The following is a 17,560-nucleotide window of genomic DNA, read 5'->3' on the forward strand; positions in this document are numbered from 1 at the left end:
ACTGCCTACCAGCATGTCATACTTTGGTTCGGCGGTATTGTTGGACGAGACGACCCGGACCAACCTTACGCGTACGCTTACGCGAGACCGGTTCCCTCGACGTGCTTTGCACAGAGATGGCTTGCGGGCGACTGCCTCTCCAACTTTAGTTGAACCAAGTATGGCTACACCCGGTACTTGCGAAGGTTAAAATGGAGTCTATTTGACAAACTATCGTTGTGGTTTTGATGCGTAGGTGAGATTGGTTCTTACTTAAGCCCGTAGCAGCCACGTAAAAACATGCAACAACAAAGTAGAGGACGTCTAACTTGTTTTTGCAGGGCATGCTGTGATGTGATATGGTCAAGGCATGATGCTGAATTTTATTGTATGAGATGATCATGTTTTGTAAACAAGTTATCGGCAACTGGCAGGAGCCATATGGTTGTCGCTTTATTGTATGCAATGCAATCGCGATGTAATGCTTTACTTTATTACTAAACGGTAGTGATAGTCGTGGAAGCATAAGATTGGCGAGACGACAATGATGCTACGATGGAGATCAAGGTGTCGCGCCGGTGACGATGGTGATCATGACGGTGCTTCGGAGATGGAGATCACAAGCACAAGATGATGATGGCCATATCATATCACTTATATTGATTGCATGTGATGTTTATCTTTTTATGCATCTTATCTTGCTTTGATTGACGGTAGCATTATAAGATGATCTCTCACTAAATTATCAAGAAGTGTTCTCCCTGAGTATGCACCGTTGCCAAAGTTCGTCGTGCCCAGACACCACGTGATGATCGGGTGTGATAAGCTCTACGTCCATCTACAACGGGTGCAAGCCAGTTTTGCACACGCAGAATACTCAGGTTAAACTTGACGAGCCTAGCATATGCAGATATGGCCTCGGAACACGGAGACCGAAAGGTCGAGCGTGAATCATATAGTAGATATGATCAACATAACGATGTTCACCATTGAAAACTACTCCATCTCACGTGATGATCGGTTATGGTTTAGTTGATTTGGATCACGTGATCACTTAGAGGATTAGAGGGATGTCTATCTAAGTGGGAGTTCTTTAGTAATATGATTAATTGAACTTAAAATTTATCATGAACTTAGTCCCTGATAGTATCTTGCTTGTTTATGTTGATTGTAGATAGATGGCTCGTGCTGTTGTTCCGTTAAATTTTAATGCGTTCGTTGAGAAAGCAAAGTTGAAAGATGATGGTAGCAATTACACGGACTGGGTCCGTAACTTGAGGATTATCCTCATTGCTGCACAGAAGAATTACGTCCTGGAAGCACCGCTGGGTGCCAGGCCTGCTGCTGGAGCAACGCCAGATGTTATGAACGTCTGGCAGAGCAAAGCTGATGACTACTCAATAGTTCAGTGTGCCATGCTTTACGGCTTAGAATCGGGACTTCAACGACGTTTTGAACGTCATGGAGCATATGAGATGTTCCAGGAGTTGAAGTTAATATTTCAAGCAAATGCGCGGATTGAGAGATATGAAGTCTCCAATAAGTTCTATAGCTGCAAGATGGAGGAGAACAGTTCTGTCAGTGAGCATATATTCAAAATGTCTGGGTATAATAATCACTTGATTCAATTGGGAGTTAATCTTCCGGATGATTGCGTCATCGACAGAATTCTCCAATCACTGCCACCAAGCTACAAGAGCTTCGTGATGAACTATAATATGCAAGGGATGAACAAGACTATTCCCGAGCTCTTCGCAATGCTGAAAACTGCGGAGGTAGAAATCAAAAAGGAGCATCAAGTGTTGATGGTTAACAAAACCACTAGTTTCAAGAAAAAGGGCAAAGGAAAGAAGAAAGGGAACTTCAAGAAGAACAGCAAGCAAGTTGCTGCTCAAGATAAGAAACCCAAGTCTGGACCTAAGCCTGAAACTGAGTGCTTCTACTGCAAGCAGACTGGTCACTGGAAGCGGAACTGCCCCAAGTATTTGGCGGATAAGAAGGATGGCATGGTGAACAAAGGTATATATGATATACATGTTATTGATGTGTACCTTACTAGAGCTCGCAGTAGCACCTAGGTATTTGATACTGGTTCTGTTGCTAATATTTGCAACTCGAAACAGGGACTACAGAATAAGCGGGCACTGGCAAAGGACGAGGTGACGATGCGCGTGGGAAACGGTTCCAAAGTCGATGTGATCGCGGTCGGCACGCTACCTCTACATCTACCTTCGGGATTAATATTAGACCTAAATAATTGTTATTTGGTGCCAGCGTTGAGCATGAACATTATATCTGGATCTTGTTTAATGCGAGACGGTTATTCATTTAAATCAGAGAATAATGGTTGTTCTATTTATATGAGTAATATCTTTTATGGTCATGCACCCTTGAAGAGTGGTCTATTCTTACTGAATCTCGATAGTAGTAATACACATATTCATAATGTTGAAACCAAAAGATGCAGAGTTGATAATGAAAGTGCAACTTATTTGTGGCACTGTCGTTTAGGTCATATCGGTGTAAAACGCATGAAGAAACTCCATACTAATGGACTTTTGGAACCACTTGATTATGAATCACTTGGTACTTGCGAACCGTGCCTCATGGGCAAGATGACTAAAACACCGTTCTCCGGTACTATGGAGAGAGCAACAGATTTGTTGGAAATCATACATACCGATGTATGTGGTCCGATGAATATTGAGGCTCGTGGCGGATATCGTTATTTTCTCACCTTCACAGATGATTTGAGCAGATATGGATATATCTACTTAATGAAGCATAAGTCTGAAACATTTGAAAAGTTCAAAGAATTTCAGAGTGAAGTTGAAAATCATCGTAACAAGAAAATAAAGTTTCTACGATCTGATCGTGGAGGAGAATATTTGAGTTACGAGTTTGGTGTACATTTGAAAAACTGTGGAATAGTTTCACAACTCACGCCACCCGGAACACCACAGCGCAATGGTGTGTCCGAACATCGTAATCGTACTTTACTAGATATGGTGCGATCTATGATGTCTCTTACAGATTTACCGCTATCATTTTGGGGTTATGCTTTAGAGACGGCCGCATTCACGTTAAATAGGGCACCATCAAAATCCGTTGAGACGACGCCTTATGAACTATGGTTTGGCAAGAAACCAAAGTTGTCGTTTCTTAAAGTTTGGGGCTGCGATGCTTATGTGAAAAAGCTTCAACCTGATAAGCTCGAACCCAAATCGGAGAAATGTGTATTCATAGGATACCCAAAGGAAACTGTTGGGTACACCTTCTATCACAGATCCGAAGGCAAAACATTCGTTGCTAAGAATGGATCATTTCTAGAGAAGGAGTTTCTCTCGAAAGAAGTGAGTGGGAGGAAAGTAGAACTTGACGAGGTAACTGTACCTGCTCCCTTACTGGAGAGTAGTTCATCACAGAAAACTGTTTCAGTGACACCTACACCGGTTAGTGAGGAAGCCAATGATAATGATCATGAAACTTCAGATCAAGATACTACTGAACCACGTAGATCAACCAGAGTAAGATCCGCGCCAGAGTGGTACGGAAATCCTGTTCTGGAAGTCATGCTACTAGATCATGATGAACCTACGAACTATGAAGAAGCGATGGTGAGCCCAGATTCCGCAAAGTGGCTTGAAGCCATGAAATCTGAGATGGGATCCATGTATGAGAACAAAGTATGGACTTTGGTTGACTTGCCCGATGATCGGCAAGCAATTGAGAATAAATGGATCTTTAAGAAGAAGACTGACGCTGATGGTAATGTTACTGTCTACAAAGCTCGACTTGTCGCAAAAAGGTTTTCGACAAGTTCAAAGGATTGACTACGATGAGACCTTCTCACCCGTAGCGATGCTTAAGTCCGTCCGAATCATGTTAGCGATTGCCGCATTTTATGATTATGAAATTTGGCAGATGGATGTCAAAACTGCATTCCTGAATGGATTTCTGGAAGAAGAGTTGTATAAGATGCAACCAGAAGGTTTTGTCGATCCAAAGGGAGCTAACAAAGTGTGCAAGCTCCAGCGATCCATTTATGGACTGGTGCAAGCCTCTCGGAGTTGGAATAAACGTTTTGATAGTGTGATCAAAGCATTTGGTTTTATACAGACTTTCGGAGAAGCCTGTATTTACAAGAAAGTGAGTGGGAGCTCTGTAGCATTTCTGATATTATATGTGGATGACATATTACTGATTGGAAATGATATAGATTTTCTGGATAGCATAAAGGGATACTTGAATAAAAGTTTTTCAATGAAAGACCTCGGTGAAGCTGCTTACATATTAGGCATTAAGATCTATAGAGATAGATCAAGACGCTTAATTGGACTTTCACAAAGCACATACCTTGACAAAATTTTGAAGAAGTTCAAAATGGATCAAGCGAAGAAAGGGTTCTTGCCTGTGTTACAAGGTGTGAAATTGAGTAAGACTCAATGCCCGACCACTGCAGAAGATAGAGAGAATATGAAAGATGTTCCCTATGCATCTGCCATAGGCTCTATCATGTATGCAATGCTGTGTACCAGACCTGATGTGTGCCTTGCTATAAGTTTAGCAGGGAGGTACCAAAGTAATCCAGGAGTGAATCACTGGACAGCGGTCAAGAACATCCTAAAATACCTGAAAAGGACTAAGGATATGTTTCTCGTATATGGAAGTGACAAAGAGCTCATCGTAAAAGGTTACGTTGATGCAAGCTTTGACACTGATCCGGACGATTCTAAATCGCAAACCGGATACGTGTTTACATTAAACGGTGGAGTTGTCAGTCGGTGCAGTTCTAAACAAAGCGTTGTAGCGGGATCTACATGTGAAGCGGAATACATAGCTGCTTCGGAAGCAGCAAATGAAGGAGTCTGGATGAAGGAGTTCATATCCGATCTAGGTGTCATACCTAATGCATCGGGTCCAATGAAAATCTTTTGTGACAATACTGGTGCAATTGCCTTAGCAAAGGAATCCAGATTTCACAAAAGGACCAAACACATCAAGAGACGCTTCAACTCCATCCGGGATCTAGTCCAGGTGGGAGACATAGAGATTTGCAAGATACATACGGATCTGAATGTTGCAGACCCGTTGACTAAGCCTCTTCCACGAGCAAAACATGATCAGCACCAAGGCTCCATGGGTGTTAGAATCATTACAGTGTAATCTAGATTATTGACTCTAGTGCAAGTGGGAGACTGAAGGAAATATGCCCTAGAGGCAATAATAAAGTTATTATTTATTTCCTTATAATCATGATAAATGTTTATTATTCATGCTAGAATTGTATTTTCCGGAAACATAATACATGTGTGAATACATAGACAAACAGAGTGTCACTAGTATGCCTCTACTTGACTAGCTCGTTAATCAAAGATGGTTATGTTTCCTAACCATGAACAATGAGTTGTTATTTGATTAACGAGGTCACATCATTAGTAGAATGATCTGATTGACATGACCCATTCCATTAGCTTAGCACCTGATCGTTTAGTATGTTGCTATTGCTTTCTTCATGACTTATACATGTTCCTACGACTATGAGATTATGCAACTCCCGTTTACCGGAGGAACACTTTGGGTACTACCAAACGTCACAACGTAAATGGGTGATTATAAAGGAGTACTACAGGTGTCTCCAATGGTCGATGTTGGGTTGGCGTATTTCGAGATTAGGATTTGTCACTCCGATTGTTGGAGAGGTATCTCTGGGCCCTCTCGGTAATACACATCACATAAGCCTTGCAAGCATTACAACTAATATGTTAGTTGTGAGATGATGTATTACGGAACGAGTAAAGAGACTTGCCGGTAACGAGATTGAACTAGGTATTGGATACCGACGATCAAATCTCGGGCAAGTAACATACCGATGACAAAGGGAACAACGTATGTTGTTATGCGGTCTGACCGATAAAGATCTTCGTAGAATATGTAGGAGCCAATATGGGCATCCAGGTCCCGCTATTGGTTATTGACCGGAGACGTGTCTCGGTCATGTCTACATTGTTCTCGAACCCATAGGGTCCGCACGCTTAAGGTTACGATGACAGTTATATTATGAGTTTATGCATTTTGATGTACCGAAGGTTGTTCGGAGTCCCGGATGTGATCACGGACATGACGAGGAGTCTCGAAATGGTCGAGACGTAAAGATTGATATATTGGAAGCCTATATTTGGATGTCGGAAGTGTTCCGGGTGAAATCGGGATTTTACCGGAATACCGAGAGGGTTACCGGAACCCCCCGGGAGCTTTTTGGGCCATAGTGGGCCTTAGTGGAAAAGAGAAGGGGCTGCCCTAGATGGGCTGCGCGCCACCCCCTTCCCCTAGTCCTATTAGGACTAGGAGAGGTGGCCGGCCCCCTCCTCCTCTTTTCCCCTCCGAGGAATCCTAGTTGGACTAGGATTGGAGGGGGAATCCTACTCCCAGAGGGAGTAGGACTCTCCTGCGCCTCTCCCCCTTGGCCGGCCAGCCTCCCCTCCTCTCCTCCTTTATATACGGAGGCAGGGGCACCTCTAAACACACAAGTTGACACAAGTTGATCCACGTGATCGATTCCTTAGCCGTGTGCGGTGCCCCCTGCCACCATATTCCTCGATAATACTGTAGCGGAGTTTAGGCGAAGCCCTGCTGCTGTAGTTCATCAAGATCGTCACCACGCCGTCGTGCTGACGGAACTCTTCCCCGACACTTTGCTGGATCGGAGTCCGGGGATCGTCATCGAGCTGAACGTGTGCTCGAACTCGGAGGTGCCGTAGTTTCGGTGCTTGATCGGTTGGATCGTGAAGACGTACGACTACTTCCTCTACGTCGTATCATCGCTTCCGCAGTCGGTCTGCGTAGGGTACGTAGACAATACTCTTCCCTTCGTTGCTATGCATCACATGATCTTGCGTGTGCGTAGGAAATTTTTTGAAATTACTACGAAACCCAACACTATAAAGGTGCACTACAGGTATCTCCGAAAGTATCTATTGTTTTATGCGGATCGAGACTGGGATTTGTCACTCCGTGTAAACGGAGAGGTATCTCTGGGCCCACTCGGTAGGACATAATCATATGCGCAATGTGACCAAGGAGTTGATCACGGGATGATGTGTTACGGAACGAGTAAAGTGACTTGCCGGTAACGAGATTGAACAAGGTATTGGATACCGACGATCGAATCTCGGGCAAGTAACATACCGATAGACAAAGGGAATTGAATACGGGATTGATTAAGTCCTTGACATCGTGGTTCATCCGATGAGATCATCGTGTAACATGTGGGAGCCATCATGGGTATCCAGATCCCGCTGTTGGTTATTGACCGGAGAACGTCTCGGTCATGTCTACATGTCTCCCGAACCCGTAGGGTCTACACACTTAAGGTTCGATGACGCTAGGGTTATAAAGGAAGTTTGTATGTGGTTACCGAATGTTGTTCGGAGTCCCGGATGAGATCCCGGACGTCACGAGGAGTTCCGGAATGGTCCGGAGGTAAAGATTTATATATGGGAAGTCCTATTTTGGCCACCAGAAAATGTTCGGGATTTTTCGGTATTGTACCGGGAAGGTTCTAGAAGGTTCCGGAGTGGGGCCCACCTGCATGGGGGGACCCACATGGACATGGGTAGTGGGGGCAAGGCCCCACACCCCTGGTCAAGGCGCACCAAGATCCCCCCTTAGAAGGAATAAGATCATATCCCGAAGGGATAAGATCAAGATCCCTAAAAAGGGGGGGATAACAATCGGTGGGGAAGGAAATAATGAGATTTATTTCCTCCCACCTTGGCCAACGCCCCAATGGACTTGGAGGGCAAGAAACCAGCCCCTATAGTGGGGAGGCGCATGGGAGCGATACACGAAGTTCTGGCACAGCCCTACCTCTCTCCCTACTCCTCCTCTCCCATGGTGCTTGGCGAAGCCCTGCTGGATTGCCACGCTCCTCCACCACCACCACGCCGTTGTGCTGCTGTTGGATGGAGTCTTCCTCAACCTCTCCCTCTCTCCTTGCTGGATCAAGGCGTGGGAGACGTCACCGGGCTGTACGTGTGTTGAACGCGGAGGTGCCGTCCGTTCGGCACTAGGATCATCGGTGATTTGAATCACGACGAGTACGACTCCATCAACCCCGTTCACTTGAACGCTTCCGCTTAGCGATCTGCAAGGGTATGCAGATGCACTCTCTTTCTACTCGTTGCTGGTCTCTCCATAGATAGATCTTGGTGACACGTTGGAAAATTTTGAATTTCTGCTATGTTCCCCAACAATAATACCATCTACTCCTTTATAAAGGTGTGGATCATCCCAGAAGTAATGTCTTAAATCATAAAAGAACTTTTTCTTTTGCTGGTATGTGAAACTATGCGATATATATTTAGCAACAATGTAATTAGCATAATCAGCATACCAATGAGCAGTACGAGAAGCATTGGCAACCGCTAATTATTCATCAGGAAAACTATCATTAATAGGCAGTGGGTCATCAAGAACATTCTCTAACCTAGACAAGTTGTCTGCAACAGGGTTCTCAGCTCCCTTTCTATCAATAATATGCAAGTCAAATTCTTGGAGCAAGAGAACCCATGTAATGAGTCTAGGCTTAGCATCTTTCTTTTCCATAAGATATTTAATAGCAGCATGATCAGTGTGAATAGTAACTTTGGAATCAACAATATAAGGTCTAAACTTATCACATGCAAACACAACTGCTAAGAACTCTTTTTTAGTAGTAGCATAATTTCTCTGGGCAGTATCAAGAGTCTTACTAGCATACTGGTTAACATTCAATTTCTTATCGACTCTTTGCCCTAAAACAGCACCTACAACATAATCACTAGCATCGCACATAATTTCAAAAGGTAAATTCCAATCAGGTGGCTGAACAATAGGTGAAGTGATCAAAGCTTTCTTAAGTGTTTCAAATGCTTCTACACAATCATCATCAAAGACAAAAGGAATATCTTTTTGCAATAAATTAGTCAGAGGCCTAGAGATTTTAGAAAAGTCCTTAATGAACCTCCTATAAAAGTCGGCATGACCAGGGAAACTTCTTATACCTTTTATGTCCTTGGGACATGGCATGTTTTCAATAGCATCAACTTTGGCTTTATCAACTTCAATACCTCTCTCGGAGATCTTGTGCCTCAAGACAATGCCTTCATTAACCATAAAGTGACACTTTTCCCAATTCAGGACGAGACTAGTGTCTTCGCATCTCTGCAAAACTCGATCAAGGTTTCTCAAACAATCATCAAAAGAGGATCCATAGACGGAGAAGTCATCCATGAATACCTCACAAATCTTTTCACAAAAATCAGAAAATATAGCCATCATGCATCTTTGAAAGGTAGCAGGTGCATTACATAAACCAAAAGGCATACATCTATAAGAAAAAGTACCAAAAGGGCAAGTAAATGTAGTTTTAGATTGATCCTTCGCGGACATAGGTATTTGAGAGAAGCCAGAATAACCATCTAGAAAGCAAAAATGTGTGTGTTTGGATAGCCTTTCTAGCATTTGATCAATAAAAGGTAAAGGGTAATGATCTTTCTTAGTAGCTTTATTTGACTTACGGAAATCAATTACCATCCTATAGCCTGTAATAATTCTTTGCGGGGTCAATTCATCTTTATCATTAGGAACAACGGTGATACCTCCCTTTTTAGGGACACAATGGACAGGGCTTACCCATTCACTATCAGCAACGGGATAAATAATACCTGCCTCAAGGAGTTTTAGAATCTCCTTTCTTGCCACTTCCTTCATTTTGGGGTTTAATCATCTTTGAGGATCTCTAACTAGTTTGGCATCCTCCTCCAATGTAATTTTGTGTTGACATAACGTGGGACTAACGCCCTTAAGATCATCCAGAGTATATCCAATAGCTGCTTGGTGCTTCTTCAGAGTTTTCAATAATCTTTCTTCTTCTTTCTCTGAAAGGTTAGCACTAATAATAACAGGATATATTTATTTTTCATCAACATAAGCATACTTGAGATTATCAGGTAAGGGTTTGAGTTCGAACATGGGATCACCCTTGGGTGGAGGGGGGTCCCCAAGAATTTCAACGGGAAGGTTATGTTTTAGCATAGGTTCTTGTTTAAGGAACACTTCATCTATTTCTTCCCTTTCCCTCATAAACATATTGTTTTCATGGTCTAACAAATATTGTTCTAACGGATCAGTTGGAGGAACAGCAATGGAAGCAAGACCAATAATTTCATCCTTACTAGGTGGTTCCCTTTCACGAGGTTGTCTACTAAACTTAGCGAAATTAAACTCATGAGACATACCATCTATGCCAACAGTGACAATATTCTTTTCACAATTAATCTTAGCACTAGCAGTATTCAAGAAGGGTCTACCAAAAATAATGGGACAAAAATCATCTTGTGGGGAACCAAGAACAAGAAAATCAGCAGGGTATTTAATCTTCCCACACAAGACTTCAACATCTCTAACAATCCCAATAGGTTTAATGGTGTCCCTATTAGCAAGCTTAATAGTAACATCAATGTCTTCTAATTCAACAGGTGAAATATTGTGCATAATTTCTTTATAAAGATCATAAGGTATCGCATTAGCACTAGCACCCATATCACATAAGCCATGATAACAATGATCTCCTATTTTAACAGAAATAACAGGCGTGCCTACAACAGGTCTACGTGTCTTAGTATCAGGTCTAGCAATATTAGCAGTTTCACCCAAGAAAGAGATAACATGCCCATCTAAGTCCTCATCCAAGAGATCTTTAATCATAGCAATACCAGGTTCAACATTAATTTGCTCAGGAGGTGTATAAGTCCTAGTATTACTCTTACGAACAACAGTCGAAGCTTTAACATGATATTTTATCCTAACAGGAAAAGGAGGTTTTTCGACATAAGCAGTAGGAATAATAGGATCACTATATGTAATAGTCTTTTCTTCGACTGTAATAGGTGCAACTATTTTCACTTCAACAGGAGGATTATATTTAAACCACTTCTCTTTAGGGAGATCAACGTGAGTAGCAAAAGTTTCACAAAAAGTAGCTACTATCTCAGAATCAAGTCCATACTTAGAGCTAAATCCACGGAAAGCATCGGTATCCATAAAAGAGTTAACACAATCGAACTTAAGTGTCATACCTGACTCCTTACCATCTTCGGAACCCCAATCTTCATAGTTGCGTTTAATTCTTTCCAATAAGTCCCATTTGAAATCAATAGTGTTCAGCATATAGGAACCAGCACAGGAAGTATCGAGCAAGTTGCGATTATCAAGGGAAAGCCGAGCATAAAAATTCTGAATAATCATTTCCCGAGAGAGCTCATGATTGGGGCATGAATATAACATTGACTTAAGACTCCCCCAAGCTTTAACGATGCTTTCTCCTTCGCGAGGCCAGAAATTATATATGTAATTACGATCACGATGAACAAGATGCATATGATAGAACTTCTAGTGAAATTCCAACTTCAGTCGCTTATAATTCCAAAATCTCGTATCATCACATAGCCTATACCATGTCATTGCATCTACCTTCAAAGATAAAGGGAAGACCTTCCTTTTGACAACATCATCGGGGATACCTGCAAGTTTAAATAATCCACAAACTTCATCCACAAAGATAAGGTGTAAGTCGGGATGCAATGCTCCGTCTCCTGCAAAAGGATTAGCTAGCAGTTTTTCTATCATACCCGAAGGAATCTCAAAGTGAATATTTTCATAAGGTTCAGTAGGTTGAGGAGCATCTCTTTGCTCTTCTGCTTGGGGTGAAGATACACCAAACAATCCCCTCAAAGGATTAGTTTCCATAGTGACAAGTAACAGAACATTTCAGCACACTATATAAATGTTTCCTTACCAAGTTCCACTCACCAAAAGCGCTACACTCCCCGGCAACGGCGCCAGAAAAGAGTCTTGATGACCCACAAGTGTAGGGGATCTATCATAGTCCTTTCGATAAGTAAGAGTGTCGAACCAAACGAGGAGCAGAAGGAAATGATAAGCGGTTTTCAGTAAGGTTTTCTTTGCAAGCACTGAAATAATAGGTGATAGATAGTTTTGTGATAAGATAAATAGTAACGAGCAAAAAGTAAATAAAGTAAATAAAGTGCAGCAAGGTGGCCCAATCCTTTATGTAGCAAAGGATAAGCCTGGACAAATTCTAATAATGAAGAAGGAGCTCCCGAGGACACATTGGGAATTATCGTCAAGCTAGTTTTCATCACGTTCGTAAGATTCGCGTTCGGTACTTTGATAATTTGATATGTGGGTGGACCGGCACTTGGGTACTGCCCTAACTTGGACAAGCATCCCACTTATCATTAACCCCTATTGCAAGCATCCGCAACTACAAAAAGGAGTATTAAGGTAAACCTAACCACAACATTAAACATATGGGTCCATATCAACCCCTAACGAAGCAACGCATTAACTAGGGTTTAAGCTTCTGTCACTCTAGCAACCAATCATCTACTTATTACTTCCCTATGCCTTTCTCTAGGCCCAAATAATGGTGAAGTGTCATGTAGTCGACGTTCACATAACACCACTAGAGGAAAGACAACATACATCTCATCAAAATATCGAACGAATATCAAATTCACATGACTACTAATAGCAAGACTTCACCCATGTCCTCAGGAACAAACGTAACTACTCACAAAGCATATTCATGTTCATAATCAGAGGAGTAATAATATGCATAAAGGATCTGAACATATGATCTTCCACCAAGTAAACCAATTAGCATCAACTAGAAGGAGTAATCAACACTACTAGCAACCCACAGGTACCAATTTGTGGTTTTGATACAAGATTGGATACAAGAGATGAACTAGGGTTTTGAGAGGAGATGGTGCTGGTGAAGATGTTGATGGAGATTGACCCCCTCCCGATGAGAGGATCGTTGGTGATAACGTTGGTGATGATTTCCCCCTCCCGGAGGGAAGTGTCCCCGGCAGAACAGCTCCGCTAGAGCCCTAGATTGATTCCGTCAAGGTTCCGCCTCGTGGTGGCGGAGTTTCGTCTCGTAAGCTTGCCCATGATTTTTTCCAGGGTAAAAGTGATGATATAGCAGAAGATGGACGTCGGAGGCCCACCAGGGGGCCCAGGAGATAGGGGGTCGCACCCTACAAGGGGGCGCCCCCCTGTCTCCTGGACTGGGTGTGGGCCCCTGGCCTATTTCTTTCGCTCATAAATTCTTAATAAATCCAAAAAGTTGTTTCGTGGAGTTTGAGGACTTTTGAAGTTGTGCGGAATAGGTTTCCAACGTTTGCTCCTTTTCCAGCCAGAATTCCAGCTGCCGGCATTCCCCCTCTTCGTGGTAAACCTTGTAAAATAAGAGAGAATAGCCATAAGTATTGAGATATAATGTGTAATGACAGCCCATAATGCAATAAATATTGATATAAAAGCATGATGCAAAATGGACGTATCAGGTAACATATTAGTTGTTGTGCTTCTAGAATAAAAAACAAAAAGAAGATAAAAAAGGGATAGGGGGATTTCTTACAGCTACTCGTAGTAGTATTCATCTCTTCTTTGGCCTCAGCCCTACTTCACTCAATGCAATAATTGCAATCTCGGCCACCACGCTGTCCATCTTTTGTCTAGGTGCCATCGATTGTGCAAGTTCATTGCAGCTGATGTAGAGCGCGTCATAGTTTATGATTGGCTTTCTGTTTTGAAATTTGGCATATACAAAATAAAACAGAAAAAATGTTAGCTCGTGTATTGAAATGAATCAATTAAAAAAGAAACCCCAAAAAACCAGGCCTAAAGAAAGGTTGGATTTCCTTACCTAGTGCCGGCTTGCATTGTGTGGGTCACACTATACTGGCACACATCATCATAGATGTCGCGAACTTTCTTTGAGCAGTAGAATGGATCTGTGTTCTCTGGGCGTATGTATGGCGACCTGAGTTGAGCTGGTGCCCTTACAACTCTCCGCTCGTGCCCAACCGCTGCTGGAGTTCTTGATGAACTAGCGACGTTTTCTGTGTTTGTGGTTGCTGTGACTGGTGTTTTTGAATTTTGATCGTTGATTTGCCTTCCATTTCTTAGCCTCTCCTCCATTTCTTAGCCTCTCCTCTTCCTTTTCTTTCTTCAATGCAAATGCCTTTTCTGCCTCATAGCACACTTTTTGTAGCTCCTCCGGATCCAAGCCCCATTCATCTCCGCTTTCTGACATGCAGGCATCTAGGTTGCGTGGCTTCAGTTCTGTGGATTGGCCTCTGTTGGTGCCCTCATCTTCATGAAAACTTATGTTAAGATCGAAAGATGGACAGTCTTGTGTTGCTCTGACTGGGTGGTTGGTGTAGCTTGATGGTGTGAAGACAGGGTTTGATGAGCCACCTTGTGCCTGTTGCATTGCTTGCTGCTGCGCGAGTGGCCCCAGTCGTAGCTTCTCCCTAATCGTAGCCGTTGCCAACTATGCTGCATGGGCTTCCCTGGATTGCACTGATGTGGGTGTTCCCCCTTTCTTTTGGCTGCTAGTGGCTGGGCACGACTTGCTTGTTGTAGGAGTGCTGGAGCTGACCATGTATGGAACACCAGTGGCTGGACTTGGTGTGTGATGCACAAAACGGTCGAGAGGTGGGGCTGATGATATTGGGGTGACATCAGGTATTGTGATTTTTTCACTGCCCGGAGGTGTGTTGCCCTTGTTCCCATTTTCTACTGGTCCATCTGTATTTGCTGTTGTGTGAGTTTGCATTCCAAACCCATTGGTTGCTGTGTGACCCCGCTGGTTTACCTTGCCTGCAAGATTTGCATGGCTGCACTCTAGGGACTTGCCTGCCTTTGCACCCTCCCTAGCCGGCTTCGTCTCGGGTGCTGACTTCTGTTTGATAGTCACGTTTCCACTGTTCCTCGAGGGCAAAAAATTGGATATGAGTTCGTTTTGCTTTGAAGTTGTGTTCCTTGGGGAGGCAAAATCATCAGAGTTGTTTCCGCTGCACCTTGCTTGTCCATCTTCCCCTGACTCTGAGGTTGGCATAAACTTTGCAATGTCCTCCGGGATGCCCCCATGATGCTCGGACTCTTCGATTCTTATGCCCGGAATGCGTGCAGCCCTGCGATGCTTTGTCCTGTGTGAATTGATCCTAGAGTCCCTGGCATCCTCCCTATCCAGACTGCCGATCTCTTCAATGAAAATACCAATTCTATCCGACCATTCTGAGCACAATGAGCTAACCATTGCAGCGATTTTCCTCTTCTTCTGCATTAAGATGCATTTTCAAAAGGAAAAAAACACACGAAATAGAAATTTTAGGAAAAAAAATCATGAATCAAAAAATAAACCAGGTGGTTTTAAAACTAAAGAAGTATTATATAGGAAAAAAGAAACAACTACTGAAAAATTTGATGCATATGTGAGCAGAAGAGATAGGTGCAAAACTCTATTTTCTGCTCTATGTTTTCAGATGTAGGCAAAACTACTGAAAAAGAAATTTGAGAGGGCTATGCAACTTCACTGTAAAAAACAACTGAAAACAAAAATGGAAAGCTAGTGAAATTGTAAAATAAGAAGCTGGAGAACATACACTTATTTTGAATGTGGGTGGCAACTTTGAGAAAACAAACTTCTCAGTCTCGTCATACCCAACAAAAAGACTATTCATACGCCCATTGCTTGTGTATCTTGGCTTCATCTGGTGGGGTGAGTGAAAAAAAGCATATTAGGCTAGTGTTGTTAAGCAGAAAAGCTATTGTGTCGCACCTGCCTGAACTAGTCGGGTAACATTGTAAACAAGACAAAAGAAAACAAAAAACCTGCTTTTAAAAAAGATGGATGAAAAAAAAACTCACCCTAAGCTTGCCGTAGCCTCCTTGGGGGGTTTTGTCTGCCTTTGCGACTAGCCCTATACGTTTGTTGTCCCATGCCTCTACCCAGACTGGGAAATCTGGTGCTGCGATGTCTACCACCAGAGAATCTACATATAACACCTGTTTTGCAGCCACAAACACAAAAGAAAAGTTGGTAAAAATAAGTTGGGAATCAGTATGGGTTAGCCTTTCTCTTTTCTGCTATACTATACAACCAAGCATAAGTATGAAAAAAGAAGAAAAAAGAAAAAAAGAAGGAAAAAGAGCCTAGCAGGTGGTACTTATGACCATATGGTGCACACAACAGTTTACAACCTTCTTCTTGTTGCTACCCCCTAATGAAGATTTTATCTGATTCACTATGAATGCACAAAAGTTGAGCCTCTTCACTTTCTCTAGGTCGGCGACTATTGGGTAGCATCGAGCGCTGACATGTAAGCTCGTTATAGGGCACATGAAGGTACAAACTACCACAATCAGCCAAGCCCTCATGAAGTCGTCGTCTGCTCTCCCATTCATCTCTTTAATCATAGTGCAGACGGTTGTTATCTCGGGGGCGCACCCATTCTGAAAACCGAACCTGCTGTTTATGAAAGATATTGCTTCTGCATCCCACCCGTAGAACACTTCCTCCCCTGAATTGCGAAGACCCAAGGTGTGGTGGACGCTTTCGGCTGTTACGGCAATCTCGCCCCTGCTTGGGACAACGATGCACTCGCTAGCTGGGTCGTAGATCTGCATTACCCACCTGCTGAAGTCTGCGGGCATTGTTGTTGCTTTGATCTTCAGTATGCCTCCCAGATGGTAAGTTTCTATCAGATCCTTCTGCCGTTGGCCCAAGCTCTTGTTTAACTTTACTAGCCTTGCTGGCGATGCTCTGTTTCTACCTTCCTGAACTTGCTTCTTCCTAGGACGCCTATGGAATTGTATTACTCTTGCAGCTCCCTGTTAAAAGCGACATCAAAACACAAAGAAGGATGATTCTCTCTGATTCTCTGCAGAAAGTCATTTTGAAAAAAATGTTCAGTGGGGAGTGGGCAGGTACCTCGCCATTCTATTCATCCGTGGAGTCCTCCATTCTATTGTTGCCTTGCCTGCATTTGAAAAGGTAAGAAAATGAGTTAGAAGAAACTGACTACATTTTTGCCTACTCTTCTCATATCTGATTCCTACAAAAAAAACACACAAAATTGCCTATTATCTATTCTGATGCCCCTACTAAAACACAGTGTTTATTGCATACTGATCTATGACTAAATTGCATACAGAAACCACAGTAATGTCCTACATCAGTATGAAATTCACTTTTGCCCCTTTGTTCAACATTACTTTTGCCCCAGTACATCAGTACTGTTGCCCCCCGTTCATCAGTACTATTGCCCTAACAAAAAACAGATGTTGCTTATGAACACAAAAATGTTGAACACATATGTTACAGTGTTTTCATTGCTAGGAAAACATACTGACCACAACACATACTACCTTATACTACAGTATTACCTATTGAAACACAGATATATTGCATACTGAACCACAAAAAATTGCATACTGAACCACACATGTGCTGCCAAAAAATTGCCTACTAAAAATTGTGTCGGGTTGAGCGCCTCTCCTTCGTCATCTCACTCGTGCCATCTCCCTACCCCTCCTCGCTTGAGCCTCGGGTGCCGCACCTGAGCTGAGCACGAAACCACACCCAGCCTTCCTGCGCACGCACTCTGGCGACTACCCGCTGCTCCACCTCCACTAGTACCCCTCGCCCGGCCCTCGCCTT

At 42.9% G+C, this 17,560-nt stretch overlaps 1 protein-coding gene across 1 annotated transcript in view; it reads right to left on the reverse strand.

Annotated features, from left to right (window-relative positions):
• Positions 1-14,329, reverse strand: part of LOC119292419 — a 51,458-nt gene extending 37,129 nt beyond the window's left edge. Inside the window, 3 exon segments of the mRNA XM_037571267.1 lie at positions 13,472-13,637; positions 13,760-14,037; positions 14,039-14,329. Coding sequence (XP_037427164.1) covers positions 13,472-13,637; positions 13,760-14,037; positions 14,039-14,329 — 735 coding nt within the window.
• Between the last annotated feature and the right edge of the window lie 3,231 nt (positions 14,330-17,560).

This window comes from Triticum dicoccoides, chromosome 4B (assembly GCF_002162155.2).
Source record: "Triticum dicoccoides isolate Atlit2015 ecotype Zavitan chromosome 4B, WEW_v2.0, whole genome shotgun sequence".
Taxonomy (NCBI): Eukaryota; Viridiplantae; Streptophyta; class Magnoliopsida; order Poales; family Poaceae; genus Triticum; species Triticum dicoccoides.